The sequence below is a fragment of the Nycticebus coucang genome, chromosome 8, assembly GCF_027406575.1.
Source record: "Nycticebus coucang isolate mNycCou1 chromosome 8, mNycCou1.pri, whole genome shotgun sequence".
Taxonomy (NCBI): Eukaryota; Metazoa; Chordata; class Mammalia; order Primates; family Lorisidae; genus Nycticebus; species Nycticebus coucang.
In genome coordinates, this window is record NC_069787.1 from 83,071,215 (window position 1) to 83,089,859 (window position 18,645).

An 18,645-nucleotide genomic window follows, 5' to 3' on the forward strand; every position below is an offset into this window, starting at 1 on the left:
TAAGGGTAGTAGTAAACTCTTGAAATGGCAGTTTTCATATCCTTGTTTTTCAATTTTGCCTAAGTTTTCTCCATTAAAACTTGTAATTACCTTTTATGTTTACATGGATGGAGCTAGAAAATATTCTTCTTAGTAAAGTATCTCAAGAATGGAAGAAAAAATATCCAATGTACTTAGTATTGCTATGAAACCAATTTATAATCACTCACACTTTCATATGTAAGATAAAACAGAACTATAGCCCAGGATGAAGGAGGGAAGAAGTGGGGTATGGAAAGGGAGTGGGGAGATTTGGTGGAAGGAGGGTAAATGGTGGGACCATTCCCATGGTTCATATTACAAGGGTACATGTCAATTCTATTAAATATAGAGTATAAATGTCTTAACACAATAATTAAGTAAATACGGTGAAGGCTATATTAACTAGTTTGATGTAAGCATTCCAAATTATATTTAAAATCAGCACATTGTACCCCATACATGCATTAATGTATACATGATCTATGTGTTTATGACTCAATAAAAGCTTATTATAAGAATTATTCTACTTTGAGAATGTGTTGGATGACTAGCTTGAAAGTTTAGATTTGGTCTGGGATCTTATGTTCTTAATATGTTCATGGTTAGTGGAAAGAATTTTCCTTTGAAGAATGTGATGACTATGTCTGAAAACTCAGACAGTCCCATTATGTTTGCTTATACAGCTTCAAGTTATAGAATTTTAAAATACTGTAAGTTTATTAAAGCATTTGTTGTAGGCTACCTAGACAAAGAATACAATAGTAGTGGGGCAGTTCCTCTCCCCTCCCCCCCCCCCCCGAATACTTTTCCTAGAGTTGCTGGTGAGTTAATGTATGGATCAGAATTAAATGAAGTTGACTTGCATTCGACGTACTTGCTGTTTGGGATCAGCAATGAGTAACCTGAGATCTGAGTTAACAAGCACACTTTTTTTGTATTTCTTTTAGTCTCCTCGAGTGAAAGAATCAATATCAAATTCTGAGGTAAGTAATTGTGATTACTGAATCCTTGTTAAAGAATATCTGCTTTTGTTTTGGTTTGGTTTTAATTCTAAAAATTAGAATTAGTGTGTGTGTGCCAAAATGCAAATGAGATGTTATACAACTTGAGTCTTAAAAGTTGGCCTAAGGGGCCAAAGTATTCTTCCTTGCTTGCTTGTTTGACTTTATAAATTACTTTTTTGGCTTGTGCTGCTTGAAGTAGCAGATAGTCTTTTTTCATTAAACTAATACTTAACTATATTAGTTAAGACTGAAAATAAATACTGCACCTTACCATCTGAACAGGCCAGTGTCTGACAACTTATATTAGAACTGCTATTCACTAATATGTCTGGCTTCTTGTCTTGGTACGTGATAGAACTGCATTTTCTTGCCCCTTGAGATTTCACATAACCAGTCAATTACTTTGGCCAATGATAGAAGGAAGAGTCTCTCATGATTCAATGTTTCCTTATTCCTGCTACCATGGCCTACATCCCTGAGTGAAAATGATACCAAACTTAGTCTCTGCTGGTGAGAGATAGACTTGGAATGTGTGCAAGAAACAACTTTTGTTGATTTAGTCCACCCACATTTTAGGTTTATTTGTAACTTCTGATTTAACCTATTTTGACTAGTTCTTAATTTCTAAGAAATTGAGTGAAAGTGAAAGGGTATTTTACAGATTTTCCAGGGTTTTTCTTTTTAGTCTTCATTTTGTTTCTTTGCCTAAATATTGCCATGAGCTTTCACATACTTAAAATATATTTTCATGCTCAGTACATTTTTGGGGGGACGAAGTTCACATAACATTTTGCTCTGCATAGTCGGTGCTTAGAAAAAATATGTAAATTTACATAACAAGATTTACTATCTTAATCATTTTCAAGTGTATAGTTCAGTGGTATTAATATATTCACATTGTAGTGCAACCATCACCACTATCCTTCTCCAGAAATATTTCATCTGTCCAAACCAAAACTTTTTGCCTATTCTACCACACCTTCATTTTCTGTCTTTATGAATTTGACTATACTACTTCACATAAGTGGAATCATATAGTATGCCCTTTTGTGACTGGCTTATTTCACTTGGCATAATGTTCTCAGGGTTCATTGATGTTGGAGCAGAATGCCTTCACTTTTTAAGGATGAATAATATTCTATTGTCGGGTGTGTGTGTGTATATGTAAACACATACCACATTTTTTTTATTCATCTGGGGTCAGTGGGCACTTGAGTTGCTTCTACCTTTTAGCTATTGTATATAACACTGTTGTGAATGTGGATGTACAAATATGTTTTCAAGCCTCTGATTTCAGTTGTTTGGGGCATATACGTAGAAGTGGAATTGCTGGGTTATATACTAATTCTATTTTCAAGTTTTTTGAAGGCCCACTGTACTGTTTTTAAAAGAGGCTATACCATTTTACATTCCCACCAACAGTGCTCAAGGGTCCCCATATCTTTACATTTTCTCATTACTTTGTTTTAAATATCCTTTATTTACTATAAATAAACACATGTGCATACAATTTGGAAGTTAAATATACTTTTAAAATTGTACTTATAATTAACATTTTCAAAAGTAATCCTAAAGTTCTGTTTTTCTATACAAATCTAGAACCAATGAATAACTTATGACTTCCTCTTATGTATGAAGTAAAGTGAACACAAAGTTTTACTCCCTGTGTCCTTGATTTTGCTTATGTAATATCAGCTATTAGGTTTCTGGTTTTTACTCTTTGAAGTTTTTTTTTTTAATTGTACATTTTGGCTATTGCATTTTCCCCCCAATTAACTATATAATTTTGAATATGTTCAACTTGTTTTTGTACCTCTTTTCCTCCAACTACATAATTAAAATTTATAAAATATTTTAAAAATACAAAATAATATGTGTATAATACCTATCTTGGTTATGAAGTTTCACATTCAATTTTGAACTACATTTTCAGATTTGGTCAATGTCTTTATAAGTAATAGAAAGTTCCCCACACAGAAATATGTAGCTTTGATACTTTTCTGTTACTTAAATCTATCTATCTATCTATCTATCTATCTATCTATATATGGATATTTGTTCGTTTGTTTGTTTTTGTGTTTGTTTTTGTTTTTGGCTAGGGCTGGATTTGAACCTACCACCTCTGGTATACAGGGCCAGCACCCTACTCCTTGAGCCACAGGCACTGCCCTTAAATCTATATTTTAGAGGTGCTGCTTTGATGAGCAAAGAGGATGGAATAGATGTGGTTAAAAATAAATATAATGCAAAGTGAATGAAGCCAGACACAAAAGACTACAGAGTATATGGTACCATTTTTATGAAATGTTCAGTAAAGGCAAATTTATAGAGATAGAAAATAGATGAGTAGTTGCCTTGGGCTGGGTATGGAAGCAGTAATTAACTAAAAATGGGTGCAAGTGAACTTTTGGGTGTGATGGAAGTGCTCTAAAACTGAATTGTGGTGATGTTTGCACAATTCTATATATTGGGCAAATTCATTTTATTATATACTTACTATGGACGAATTTAGAAGGATATAAATTACACTTTGCAGAGTTGGTAAGAGTTGAAAAACCTAGAAATAGATATTTGACTTCCATTTGGAACAGATACTCAAAGAAGTAAGTGATACACAAAAACTACTTTGAAATTGTCACCCCGTAAGGCTACACTTGGCTAGCAGTAGCTCCGCTACTTTCCCTTTCCACTCAAGCAACACTGTATGTACATTTTTGTTATAGCTCTTTCCAACAACTGATCCTGTGGGTACTTTGCTGCAAGTTCCAGAACAGATTTCTGCTCATCTACCTCAGCCAGCTGGGCAGATACCTACACAGCCAATGCAAGTCTCTCTCCCACCCTCTGCAGAGCCTGTAAAATCAGCTCAGGTAAAGTGGGGACGTGCTTTAATGGGCATCCTTGTGGCTAGCTGAAAAAACATATTAATGTGGAATAGAACCTAATGCAATCAGGTTGATGTCTCCTTGGTAGATTTTGGAACAAGTTAGAAATTCTGTCTTTACCGTTTTTTTTTTAATGTACAGATAAGAGAGTTTTACAAGGATCATGTAGGTTTTTAAGCAATAAAATAAGTTAGTGATGGAAATACTCCAAATATCAAATACTTTTGGCTAGAGGGTCTCCAAGATGGCAGACTAGAGACATCTCCTCATCAGCTGGATCAGGGAGAAGAGACTCCAGCCAGCTCCAAATTGTGTCATCTTGCCCAGAAACAACACTACAATGGAATAGTGAGATAGGGTGGGATTCTAAGAGCCAAAGAGGTCACTTCAAAGCAGAGAGACAAGGAAGACTAAGGAGAAGGAAGAAGTAAGAGAAGTAAGTAGGGAAAGGAAGTGAACAAGAAAAAAACACATATGAGGAGGAACCAACAAAAAAATTCTGGCAACATGAAAAGCCAGAACAGATTAACACCCTCCCTCCGCCACCACCACCACCAAGGGATCACTAGGCAGCTACCATAGGTGATCCCAACTATAAAGAAATTATGGAAATGACAGAAAGGGAATTTAGAGTATGGATGGCAAAAATGATGAAGGGAATTGAAAGAAGTGGAAAGCCACCAAAAGGAATGAATGAAAGACATAATGAAATTATAAAGAATATATCAGGCTCAGTGCCCGTTGCTCAGTGGTTAGGGCACTGGCCACATACACCAGGGTTGGCAGGTTTAAACTTGGCCCAGGCCTGCTTGACCCCTGGCTAAAAAAATAGCTGGGTGTTGTGGCGGGCGCCTGTAGTCCCAGCTACTTGGGAGGCTGAGGCAAGAGAATCGCTTAAGCCCAAGAGTTTGACGTTGTTGTGAGCTGTGATGCCATGACACTCTACCCAGGGTGACAGAGTGAGACTCTTGTCTCAATAAAAAGAATTGCATTGGCTATTTGGGTTTTTTTCTGGTTCCATATGAAGCACAGAGCTACTTTTTCAAGTTCTTCATACTTGGTCTTAAGCCAAGACTCTGGAAAATAAGTTACTTTTAACTGCCATGCCCACTATTATGAACATCTCAGTTACTACACATGCAGATTGGTTAATAGGAATGAACTTGTTACATTTCCTCCCATATGAAAACTTACTTTTTTTTTTGTTTTTTGAGACAGAGTCTCACTATGTCACCCTTGAAGAGTACTGTGGCGTCACAGCTCACAGCAACCTCAGACTCTTTGGCTTGAGCAATTCTTTTGCCTCAGCCTCCCAAGTAGCTAGGACTACAGGCACCTGCCACAATGCCTGGCTATTTTTTTTTGTTGCAGTTGTCATTGTTTTTTGGCCGACCCTGGGCCGGATTCGAACCTGCCAGCCCTGGCGTGTGTGTGGCTGGTGCCCTCACCACTGAACTACAGGTGCTAAGGCTGAAAACTTTTTTTATCACCTCCAGTACTTTCATATTAAGTCCTTTTTTATACCTCATTATGTTACATACACCAAAAACACCTAATACACTGACAGATGCTTCCTTTTTTGCCCAATTTTGGGAATTTTCTCTAGGTTCACTGCAATTAAATACTATGAAGAACTTGTATTTTAGCAGTTCTCCTGTGGTCCCTTCCTCCAATTGGCCTATTACACCAGGATACCAAATTTCAAGAGATAAGTGACTTTCCAGAAGCCACCTTGCCTAAAAGTTACACACATGAGGCTCCTTGTTCAGAGCTCCTCATATATGGTGGAACTTGAGTTACTACCTAACCCATTTCTTCATCTGTAAAATGAGAAAATAGAATATACCAAATTTGTGAGAATTAAATGAAAAGGTGAGCATGCAGCATCTGTTTAACTGCTCTGTCACCACCAGCATTGTCAGTGCATGGACTCATGGTTGCTACAAGTTAATAAGAATACAAAGGATGAGCCGGGCGTTGTGGCGGGTGCCTGTTGTCCCAGCTACTCGGGAGGCTGAGGCAAGAGAATCGCTTAAGCCCAGGAGTTGGAGGTTGCTGTGAGCTGTGTGAGGCCACGGCACTCTACCGAGGGCCATAAAGTGAGACTCTGTCTCTATAAAAAAAAAAAAAAGAATACAAAGGATGCCAAAAAAATATGTATACACATTTTAAGAAAGGGGAAAAACTATTAAAATTGTAATACTCAATATTCATCAATCACAAAAGATGAATGCAAGTCACGTTTGACTCCTGTAATTATAAGAGGTCTGCAAAGTGGTTACAGTCCGTGTCCAGACATTTCTGGTTACGGTGAGCTATTGCTTGAGCAACATTAACCAAAGTGTCTGCTTGTATTACTGTGCATGCTGTTTGTATTTCTTCTTGATGTTCTGCCAATTTTTTTTTTTTTTTTTTTTGTGGTTTTTGGCCGGGGCTAAGTTTGAACCTGCCACCTCCGGCATATGGGACCGGCGCCCTACTCCTTGAGCCACAGGCGCCGCCCTGATGTTCTGCCAATTTAGTCAGTTTTCTGAGGTACCATTTATCCTGTAAGGTCCCCCATAGGTAGACGTCAAGGGGTGTTAAGTCAGGAGAATGTTTGGTAGACTTCTGTGGTGAGCGTGTAAACTGTTCCAACACTATTGCAGAAGCACAACTTGTTGCTCTGGGGGGCCTCTTGGATTTTCTCTTGTACATATCACACAGCATCATGTGTCTCAAACTTAACCTGGACACGTGCAGTTGTTAGGCATGTTGGTGGTTCTGTTGCATATTCACACCTCCATGGCTGTTGAACTTTCACAATATTCTCAAATTTCATATATCAATGGCCAAATGGCCTTGTGCTCTTTGAATGACAACTATAGTTCCCTCATTTTTTTTGACTGTCCTGCTTGCTGCGTATTGATGCTAGTATTAATTTGATTAACAGCATTTTTTAATCCAACATCATACTACACACTGCTACCATAATTAAATTCAGCTTCAAAATGTTATACATTCTACATAGATAATGTCTCTTAAAATATGTATACATTTTTTGGCACCCCTGTATTTGGCCTTATTATTAGAGGCACTTTCTTAATTGTAACTGTAGGGTGATAGTTGGTATAAGTTAGTTGAAATACCACCACCAGAACATCCCAGCTTCACTGGCTTGTGCCTGTAATTTTCAGTTATCCAACTGTGTGGGAGAAAGAGACCCCACTGGCACATTTTTTAAAGGGAGAAACCTAGCTTCATGTTTTTCATTCTTACAGAAAGAAACAGGGGTCTTAAAAATACAAAATGTAAATGTGGCTATGTGTGGCATTTCATCTGGGTTTGAAATTATCTTTCTAATCGTGTTTGACTTAGGCTGACATTCAGCTTTTTGTTGCTGCCTTAGAGTGTGTGTCCCCCCACAGCACCACAGCAGGGAATGTCCTAGGGATTAGGATGACCTCAGCTGGAGTTGAAGAAAATTGCTCCTTGCAGATGACCTTTAGCCACCTTCACTTTTAATGTTCCAGGCATTGACTTTTATACCTTCGATGCTTTTTATTTTTTTTTTCTTCCATGCTTTTTAGGCTTTGTCTTCAAGAGCAGGTTCACAAGAAACCAAGATCCCAATCAGTTTAGTACTAAGATTAAGGTGAGTAGACATTTTTTGTTCTCTAAATATTATACATATGCAGTAATAGTGTGAGCCTGAGAGTAATTGGATAGGATTGTGTGTCCTTTTAGCATTGTGTTATTTGCTTGCAGATGCATTATCTTGCTCAGAATTAATATTAACAGTGTGAAAATCGAATGTTAACAGGTACTGTAACTAAGTGATGCACACATTCTGTTAGTTGTTTGTATACCAATAATGATGAATTTATGAATTTGTAGTATAGCTAGTTTGGGTCAGGAAGCATTTTCCTCTATAACTGAGGAACAGTTTTTAGGAGAGCAGCATTTTAGCTGCCTTATCTGAAGATTAGTGTTACAATTGTGACCAAATAAGCACTGGATTCTGAGATCCAGTAAGCCAAGAGGAAAGGGCTTTTTGATTGCAATAGATCAAATAAAGGTCTTGTTCTAAGAAGATAAAAAGAAAACCTTTAAATGTGTTTTTAGTCTATTTCTCTATTTTATGGCAAATATTCTAAATTGGTGGTTCTTGGTAGGGGCATATAGTGAGGTCCTGACAGATTGCTCACAAGGAAATGCCATAGATAGCAGTCTGTTCATTTTAATCTCCTTCCAGTGGTTGGATTAGGATTCGAGCGCTTTTTTGTCAGTATAACTATAGCTATTGTATTGCTCTAATTATATTTCTTTCTACTCAGAAATGCATTTGAAAAAAAAATTAGTAATAAAGTGTCACCTGAGACATCACAGGCCTTTTTTAAACTGTTACTAACATTAAAAAAAAATTCCACTGAGTTATCGACTCATCTCCATTCCACACATGAGTTTCTAGTTTTCTTCTTGGTAAGGTTGTACTTAAATATAGAGGCAGCAAGAGCTGTTTGGGGAATATTTTGATCTTACCAGTAGGAGCTTGAAATTGTGCCATAAATATGAAGATTGAGTTATTTTTTCCTTTAATGAAGCCAACTTGGTATACCTGAACCCACCTCAAATAATTACAAATGAATATCTTGGTAATCTTGTTGTGCCAATTTTTGTTTTCAGTTTTTTTTGTTTTTTTTTTAACTGGGGCTGGGTTTGAACCCGCCACCTCCAGTATATGGGTCTGGTGGCCTACTCACTGAGCCACAGGCACCACCCCTGTTGTGCCATTTTAATGACACATTAAGAATACCACTTGTCTGTTAAAAATGGTTTGAGGTCTTACAGCAGTTAATATATAGCACAGACATTCTATTTGATGTGTGCTTCAGGAAGATGGAGAAGATACTTTTGAGTGATATAGGTAGCTTTTCTGAAAGTGGTGGTTTAATGAACTATGTTCCAGGCTCTTTATGGAAATGGGAGGCTCGATTCTTATTCCCAATGATGAAGACTTTAAAATTAAATGACCAGAAGAGATGATAAGAAACACATTTAATCCACTTTGCCATGTTGTTGTCTTTGAAGGTATTATGCCTGGCATTCCAGTTCAATCACTGAACTTGTGCTGAACAATTTAATCTGTATTTTTTCAACTTCCATGAAGTAGATTGAACAGTTATGTACTAAGCACAGAGAATATAGAACACTCTTAAATACAGTGGAAGGATACCAAAAAAGGGAAAATCTAATGACCCCCTTGATTATCAAGTTAAAGTTTGAAGTTGATTTGTAGTAGGTACTTAACACAGCCAAAAGCAAATTTCAGGTATTATAAGTATTTATGCATAAGCCTTTATGAACCAGTGTAGAGAGAGGGCAATGCAAGGGAAAATCATTTGGGGGGATGGTTATATTTGAAATGAGTAGTTCTGGCTGGGTGTGGTGGGAACTGTAATTCTAGCATTCTGGGAGGCCAATGGAGGTGTTTGACACCAGCCTGAGCGAGAACGAGACCACATCTCTAAAAATCGCTGGGCACTGTGACAGCACCTGTAGTCCCAGCTACTCAGAAGGCTGAGTTAAGAGAATTGCTTGTGCCCAAGAGTTCAAGGTTGTTGTGAACTATGATGCCAGGGCATTCTACTGAGGGCAACAAAGCAAGACTCTGTATCAACAACAAAAAAAATGAGTAAGTTTTCTAAGCACAATTTCAGTAACATCTTCAAGTACTATTAGTCAAATAGCCTTCTGTGTTGTTTAGATAAATTAGATTTAGGTCCTAAATAATCGGGTATGTCTGGCTTTAGATATAATGTTCTATTTTCACGCGGTTAATCCCATTACTTGATGTAGTAATAATTGTAACTATACCTTAGCAGTCACATATTTGAGTTTCTGTAGTCATATATTAACTGTGCTTCCAGTATAGGCCCAATTTCCCCTCCTATCTTCTCTGTCTACCAAAATTGTGCCTACTATCCACTAAGTCCTATCTGAAAACTACCTCTAAAGTTTGTCCTCATTATCCTTATTTCTTGTATTGTCCGCTAAACTCCTGTGGTATTTGAGGGAGAATCATGTATTTCATTTTATGAGTGTAGTGAGACTGATCATCAGTGGTAGGCAAGGTGCTCTCCTACACACAATTGGGCATATGAGAATGGGGATAAGAATGAAAAGGGCATCCTTTAACATTTTTAGTTGCACCTCCTTGTATTCATACATATTTTCTTCTTCGTTTGATATATTCATCTTAGTGAGAATAAGGATGGGAGTGGTCATATAAGAATCTCCTCAATGGCATGAAATATTTATATTGATCAATGAGGGACATATATTAAAAGGGTTGTAGGACAATTAGATGATTGTTCTGCATTGTTTACTCTGAGCCCTGCAGCGTGTCATATCAGGGTAACATATCTGGGGGGACAGAACAATCTTTCTTGAGGCACAGCATTCCTGTTTTATGTTGGCAGAATCTCTAAGCATAAATTCAGAAATTTCTTATTTTACACATTCTGCTTTCTTTTGTAGGAATTCAAAGAAAGAACTAAATGATATACGATTTGAATTTACTCCTGGGAGAGGTGAGGCATCAAAATGATTGAAAATAAAATAACTTTTAATTTGTTACTTAATGAAATATTAAAGTTTTTGTCCTTTAGAAATGTTATGACTTTTAAAGGATGATAAATTTTTTCCTGGTTTGGAGAAATGTATGAATAAGATAAAAATCGTTTTTCTACTAAACTCACTTAGAAAATCATATGTAATACAGTAATGACGATAGCTTTTATTTGCTGCTTACTATAGGCCAGGCATTGTACTAAGCATTATCTCACTAAATTATCATTAAAGACCCATAAAAACTTATTATCCCCATATTGTAAATATGAAATCAGGACTTAGAGGCAAAGTAACTTGTTCAAAGTCATACAGCTTGAAAGAGGTATAGCTAGAATTCAAATAAGATCTGTCAGAGTCCAATGTTCTTGTGTTTATTAACTGTGCATGGTTGTCTTCCGTGATAGTAAAGAGAAAAGAAGACTTACATTCTCCACTCTCCTCACACAGAAGCTGAGCCCTGTCATGCACTGTTTGTGGCCATGAACTTTGCCTTGAAACAAGGCTTGTTTTTTTTCTTGACTCAGGGTTCTGATTTGGCGAATAGCCAGCAGCTACAGATATCTGTCTTGTATATCACCCCTACTGCTCCTGCTATCTCAGTATTATTAGCAACTAACTATAATAGAGAACATATAGTTGCATAGAAGTATATCTGTTTTCCAAAGTCACATTTTCAGGCATTAATTCAATTGCTGGTTATTTATATGAGTGTGCATACACCCACTCCTCAGCAGTTCTCATGTTCCCTCTGAGGGGCTCAGTGTTGAGAACCAGCACCACTGAGTTTGTTGGAGATGAAGTTAATTGGGGATACTCTGTCCTCATCATTTTAGTTTCTACTTACACCCATTGTCAGACTGTACCACCTGAGATAATTAGGTAAGAAGAAAAGCCGACCAGAATAACAAAGAGAAATTACTTTAGCAAGAGACTTAGAGTATGATTTCCAAAAAGAAGAGATTGTAATTTGTTCTGTCAAGTTTTAATTGAGAATAAACCATTCTGTTTTATTTGCTATAGAGATGTTCTGCATTCAACATCATGTCTCAGAGTACAGAGAACTGAGGTTCCAGGATTGTGCTTGAAAAAAGAGTTTCTTCTGTAGCATTGCTGTTGGGTGCTCTTCTGACATGGGTCTGAACGTATCTAAATTGCATCATTTAGAAAGTTATCTTTACATTGAGGTGATATTTGCCACCTGTTTCATACAGATCCTGCCCTCTGGCTAGATCTTGAGAGTTCCTCACTTGAAATAATCCTCTGTGGCAGGAAAAATCCTTGTGTGGGAAGAAGACCCTACCTGAATTCTTGGTTCTATGTATTTAGCAAATAACTTATGTCTGGCAATGCTGACATTACACAAAAATGAAGCATTTTCTTTGTCCTTGCAGATACAGCGGAGGGTGTCTCTCAGGAACTCATTTCTGCTGGTCTGGTTGACGGAAGGGATTTAGTAATAGGTAACTACATTGTGCTCTGCCTTTGTATTCCTGTCTGTCTATATGCTTAGTACTTAGAAAAGCAGTTTTTTTCCCCAGCGAATAGGTTTAATCATTCTTGAAATGGTTTTTGGATTTGCTGAAATTACAGGTATTGGGGACCATTCCTTACAAAAAAAATACAGTTTCACTTTTGAGTTTGCTTTGTGACCTCTAGTGACAGTAAATGAAAGCATGCCAAGGCCCTTAGGAGACTGGTAGAAATGACAAAAGTCAGTAGTTAAAGTATGCTTGGCCATATCTAATCTTTTTTGGCTATGTAAACTTTGTGGCTGAGAGGTGAACGAAAGTCATTTAGAGATTTTGTCCTAGAAGAGCAGGAAGAAAGGAAGAGTCACAGTAAGGCTACAGGTATATATTACTGAAGGATGGTTCTCCTGTTAAAGGCTAGATAATAAATAAATACTTTAGGTTTTGTGGGCCTTCCCTTTTGATATACACCGAGTATTCTTAACTACCATTTAAGTTTTTAAAATATGGTTGAACATGGATTTATATAGCTTTTCATTCTTTACATTCTCTGTTTGTATGATTACAGTGGCAGCTAATTTGCAGAAAATTGTGGAAGAACCTCAGTCAAATCGATCTGTCACTTTCAAATTGGTATTTGTCCCCCTTTCCTTATTAAAACATCTTAACTTTTACACACTAGCAGCCTCTGCAGACCAACTTCTATATTCCCTGAGTGATGAGAATATTAAAATATGGTGGATTGTGTTCATTTAGCTTCCCCAAGACCCTGAGCTGATGTCTTCCTTTGAGTGGCCTCCAGTCTTTTCTCCCTCTAAGAAAGCCTCTAACCCCAAACCCTTGACTATTCTAAAAAATAAATTATTGGCCAGTCTTCCCCTAGCTGTGTATCCAGACCCTTTATTTTCTGTAATAAACACCTTTTGCCCACTGCCTGCCTTCCCACTGTCCCATGCCAGTTTTACTTGCTACCTGCGCTTCTGTTTTTATAAATAGTTATAGCTTCTCATTTTGTTTGGTTTTCAGGCATCTGGTGTCGAAGGCTCAGATATTCCTGATGATGGTAAACTAATAGGATTTGCCCAGCTCAGCATCAGTTAAACCACAGCCCTGGAAGAGGTGGCCTAAGGAGATTCCACACATGCGCATATCTGTTGCTTCTGTTGGCCTAAACCCACTACTGCCAAAGAACCCAGCAACAAACCTCCCAGCTAGGAGCTTTAGAGGTCTTTATGTTCTTCCTGCCATCATTCCTCCTTTTTCCTACAGGAAAGAAAAGTTGGATCACCAGTGGCCAACATCCCCTTGAAGAGTTCCGTTAGTAAACTTACTCCATATGTCCCATATTTTCCTCCATCTTAGAAGTGGCCCATGTGTCTCAAGGCCCAGGAGGGAGATCTGTCAGCTCATTCTTGCCTTACTTCAGTGATGGCCCAAGTGGAAAGTAGTGCTATAGTGGGCTTCCTCATCCTGCTTGTTCATCCACACTTGCCAGGATGTGGGTATAATGGGATATCTGAAGTAGCAATTGAAAGTTAATTGTTCATCTGGAGCCCAGAGAATTTAATTTAGTGTTTTTCTTTTTTTTCTTTGAACCTGATGTGAATTCTAGAAACCTTTATTAGGAAAAAGCACAGCCTCAGACGGAGGCAGCCTAAACTGTGTTCTTGTTTTTTTTCATGGTGTTTCTGAGCATTTTGCTGAAGCTGCTCTCAGGCACCCCCTTCTTCATTGCTCCCTCCAGAAAGGGTTGCTAGCCTTAACTTCAGTTGGTGCAAAACATCTGACTGTAGCCAAACTTCAGCCAATGGATCCTTCAACGTGGAACTTTGGACTGTGTTTTAAAAATACATCAAGTAATGGCTTATTAAAGTGAATTTGCCAGAGGCAGTTTTTGAGCAGGAATCATAACTCAAACTAAATTGAAGAAAAACTCCTTGATCCTCCCATGAAAATCAAGTTACCTGGCCTCCAAGTCATGAAGAAATGGGTGTGCAAGGCTGAGATTTCTACAGCAATAAGGAAACTCACACTGGGCCAGAGAGGCCTACTTTCTGCCCACTCTCCTGCACTGACCCTTTGGAGGGGGTCCTTGTGTGCTGAAGCTAACTCAAGATGGAAAGTGAAACCACATGTGCCGTGACCTTTAGGTTTTATGAGTAGACACTCTTCGTTTGATTTTCTACAGAAATAATATAAATTATTCTTTAGGTTTAAAAAAGAGCACTTATAATGCAATATGTGAATAATCAGTGGGGTTGATTTTCTTTTTTCCTACTGTTTGTCCGCATTTATTTAACTGCTAATAATTCTGCTGTTTTGTGTATGAATGGGATACTCTATCTGGCCTTAAAATGACACACAAAGATAGGCTATGAGCCCCTGGAAAGGGGAAAGTTGCCTCTTACAGAATTGCTCATGCCCTTTCCAGCATTGTTGGTCTGATGTACAAGATGGTTTTACCTAATTTTCTCTTGGAACATATCCGAAAGCTTTCTCTACCACTAACTTGTCACACCTTTGTTTCATTCTGAGCCTGTAATTTTAGTCATGGGTTTTCTTCATCTGCCCTAGGTGCAGAGACATGTTGGGAAAGTAAGGATGTTGGGGAGGAAGAAGAAGGGAATGGATTTTAGATGAGGGTTGGGAGTAGAGTAGATTAGAAGACTAGACATCTAAGTCCAAGGTCCCATCAGACTTGGTAAAAGGTGAGAGCCTATTGAACTGGGAGGAAGAAAAGAAGATTAACCAGCTAGCTAGAAAAATATTTAGCTTTCCTTTTCTTTTTTTCTTTTTTTTTGGAGGGGAAGTAGTAGTAGTGTGGGGAGGGAGCAGAGAAGGGGGTGAGAATGAGATGTGGAAAGGAGAGAGTGTCCTTTTTGGCACACAACTAATTGCTTACTTTAGCGTCTCATTTTTTTGGTTTCACAGAAGCCCATCATGATCTATTACACTTAGGAATCCAAGGGGAGGTGGCATCACTCTTACAGCTTACTATGTGGAGTTGTTCTGGCTCCCAGCTGGCTGTGAGCAGTAAACCATTCCCCTGCGCTCTTTCTCCAGCCTGCCATTACCTTTGAACTGCAGTGGGGCAGGCATGACAAATCAGAAGTGGGCTGGGAGTTTCTCTTTCTTTTTAGCTTATTGTTTGCCCTGCTGGGAATTAGAAGACAGACTTCAGGTTCCAGGACAGTGTTACTTCTTCTGCATGATGTATGGTGGACTCCCTTTGCTGGTTTGTGCAGTGATACTGAGAAAATAAGTGAACAGAAACTACCCTGGTGGGACAGCACGTAACCTAGTGAGCGAACTCACTCCATTTCAGGAGTGGTAGTTTAGGTTGTACCTCTGTTGCTAAGTCTCCAGGATCCCCTGTACCCGGTTTAGGGACTAACTATAGCACAAAGTAATATGTGCCAATGCTATTTGTGAAATGTTTGGTCTTTCTAAATGACTAATGGATTTGTTTGGGGGGTTTGCTTAAGTTTTGAACCAAATTCTAGAGTCAGCTGATACTATTTAATAATCTGGAAAATAGAATAATGATGTATTAATAAATGAGGATTTCTCTTTGCGACATATGCTAGATTGTGGAAGATGTAAAATATTCAACTTTTTCCTCCTCTTTTTTGACTTTGTATTTTATTGCATGTTTCCTTTGTTTTTAATCAATAAAAATTAAATTGTCCTTAGTAGTATTGGATGTTTTATTTTAGTGGCTGTTGGTGAGGAGCTGTGGGTTATGGGTCAAGGAATTACTACTACCTTTAATTTTCCTTTTCTTTATTTTTTTTCTTTTTTTGAGACAGAGTCTCCCTATGTCTCCCTTGGTAGAGTGCTGTGGCGTCACAGCTCACAGGAACCTCAGACCCTTGGGCTTAAGCTATTCTCTTGCCTCAACCCCCCAAGTAGCTGGGACTACAGGTGCCCGCCACAACTTCTGGCTGTTTTTTTGTTGCAGTTGTCTTTGTTGTTTAGCTGGCCTGGGCTGGGTTTGAACCTGCCAGCCTGGGTATGTATGGCTGGCGCCCTACAGATTGATACTGCACTCATGGAGGTTAAGGTAAGATTCTATACTCCACTGTACTCTTGTCATCCTTGTACTGGATGAGTAATCTCTCTGATCATAATCTTTCCCCATAGGTGTAATCCCACCAATCACCCTCCCTCTGCCCATCCTCCCACCTCCCTCCACTCCCTCTCCCACTTCCCCCTATTCTTAGGTTATAGCTGGGTTATAGCTTTGATGTGAAAGCCATAAATTAGTTTCATAGTAGGGCTGAGTACATTGGATACTTTTTCTTCCATTCTCAAGATACTTTACTAAGAAGAATATGTTCCAGCTCCATCAATGTAAACATGAAGGAGGTAAAGTCTCCATCTTTCTTTAAGGCTGCATATACCACTATTTTATTAATCCATTCATGCGTCAGTGGGCACTTGGGCTTCTTCCAAGACTTAGCAATTATGAATTGGGCTGCAATAAACATTCTGGTACAAATATCTTTGTTATGATGTGATTTTTGGTCTTCTCGGTATATAGCTAGTAGAGGAATTATAGGATTGAATGGCAGATGTATTTTTAGATTTCTAAGTGTTCTCCAAACATCTTTCCAAAAGGAATGTATTAATTTGCATTCTCACCAGCAGTGTAGAAGTGTTCCCTTTTCTCCACATCCACACCAACATCTCTGGTCTTGGGATTTTGTGATATGGGCTAATCTTACTGGAGTTAGATGATATCTCAAGATAGTTTTGATTTGCATTTCTCTGATGATTAAAGATGATGAGCATTTTTTCATGTCTGTTAGTCCATATGCCTGTCTTCTACAGAGAAGTTTCTCTTGCCCAGACTGCGATGGGATCACTTGTTCTTTTCTTGTTTATACGTTTGAGTTCTCTGTGGATTCTGGTTATTAAACCTCTGTCTGATACATAACCTGCAGATATCTTCTCCCATTCTGAGGGCTGTCTGCTTGCTGTACTTACTGTGTTCTTGGCTGTTCAGAAGCTTTTTAGTTTGATCATGTCCCAGTAGTGTATTTTTGAAGCTGCGTCAATTGCCCCAGGGGTCCTCATAAAATACTCGCCCAGACCGATTTCTTCAAGAGTTTTCCTTGCACTCTCTTCTAGTATTTTTATAGCTTCATGTTTTAAGTTTAAATCTTTAATCCAGTGAGAGTCTATCTTAGTTAATGGTGAAAGGTGTGGGTCCAGTTTCAGTCTTTTATAGGTTGCCAGCCAGTTCACTCAGCACCATTTGTTAAATAGGGAATCTTTTCCCCACTGAATGTTTTTAACTGGCTTGTCAAAGATCAAATCATGGTAAGTAGCTGGGTTTGTTTCTTGGTTCTCTATTCTGTTCCATATATCTACCTCTCTGTTTTTGTGCCAGTACCATGCTGTTTTGATCACTATCGATTTATACTATAATCTGAGGTCTGGTAGCCTGATTCCTCCTGCTTTGTTTTTATGTGTGAGTAATGTCTTGGCTGTTCGAGGTTTTTTTCTGATTCCATACAAAACGAAGTATTATTTTTTCAAGATCTTTAAAGTATGACAGTGGAGCTTTAATAGGGATTGCATTAAAATTGTATATTGCTTTGGGTGATATGGACATTTTAACAATGTTGATTCTTCCCAGCCATGAGCATGGTATGTTTTTCCATTTGTTAACATTTTCAGCTATTTCTTTTCTTAGAGTTTCATAGTTCTCTTTATAGAGATCTTTCATGTCCTTTGTTAGATAAACTCCCAAATATTTCATCTTCTTTGGCACTACTGTGAATGGAATAGAGTCCTTAACTGTTTTTTCAGCTTGACTATTGTTGGTATATATAAAGGCTACCGATTTATGAATGTTGATTTTTGTAACCTGAGATGCTGGTGTATTCCTTGATCATTTCTAACCGTTTTGTAGTAGAATCCCTGGTGTTTTCCAGATGTACAATCATACCATCTGTGAAGAGCGATAGTTTGATCTCTTCTGACCCTATATGGATACCCTTGATCGCCTTCTCTTCCCTCATTGCAGTGGCTAAACCTTCCATTACAAAGTTGAAGAGCAGTGGAGACAATGGGCAGCCTTGTCTGGTTCCTGATCTGAGTGGAAATGATTTCAATTTAACTCCATTCAATACGATATTGGCTGTGGGTTTGCTGTAGATGGCCTCTGTCAGTTTAAGAAATGTCCCTTCTATACCAATTTTCTTAAGTGTTCTGATCATGAAGGGATGCTGGATATTATCAAAAGCTTTTTCTGCATCAATTGAGAGAATCATATGGTCTTTGTTTTATTATTTGTTTATGTGCTGAATTATATTTATAGATATACGTATATTGAACCACCCTGAGACCTTGGGGTAAAACTGACTTGGTCATGACATATAATTTGTTTGATGTGTTGTTGATGGATTCTTTTTGTTAGGATCTTGCTGAATATTTTTGCATCTATATTCATTAGTGATATTGGTCTATAATTTTCTTTTCTTGTTGGGTCTTTTCCTGGTTTGGGGATCAGGGTGATGTTTACTTCATAGAATGTGTTGGGTAGTCTTCCTTCTTTTTCTATATTTTGGAACAGGTTGAATAATATAGGTACTAGTTCCTCTTTAAAGGTTTGATAGAATTCTGACGTGAAGCCATCTGGTCTCG

At 38.0% G+C, this 18,645-nt stretch overlaps 1 protein-coding gene across 8 annotated transcripts in view; it reads left to right on the forward strand.

Annotated features, from left to right (window-relative positions):
- Positions 1–15,679, forward strand: part of OXSR1 (oxidative stress responsive kinase 1) — a 159,844-nt gene extending 144,165 nt beyond the window's left edge. For 6 of the 8 annotated variants that reach the window (XM_053599845.1, XM_053599840.1, XM_053599844.1 and 3 more), the window contains 6 exons: positions 969–1,004; positions 3,749–3,895; positions 7,480–7,544; positions 10,430–10,482; positions 11,914–11,982; positions 12,560–15,679. In XM_053599845.1, coding sequence (XP_053455820.1) covers positions 969–1,004; positions 3,749–3,895; positions 7,480–7,544; positions 10,430–10,482; positions 11,914–11,982; positions 12,560–12,747 — 558 coding nt within the window. In that variant the 3' untranslated portion in view covers positions 12,748–15,679. The remainder of the gene's footprint in view (positions 1–968; positions 1,005–3,748; positions 3,896–7,479; positions 7,545–10,429; positions 10,483–11,913; positions 11,983–12,559) is intronic. The other 2 variants (XM_053599842.1, XM_053599843.1) reach the window with 1 other exon arrangement.
- The last annotated feature ends 2,966 nt before the right edge of the window (positions 15,680–18,645 follow it).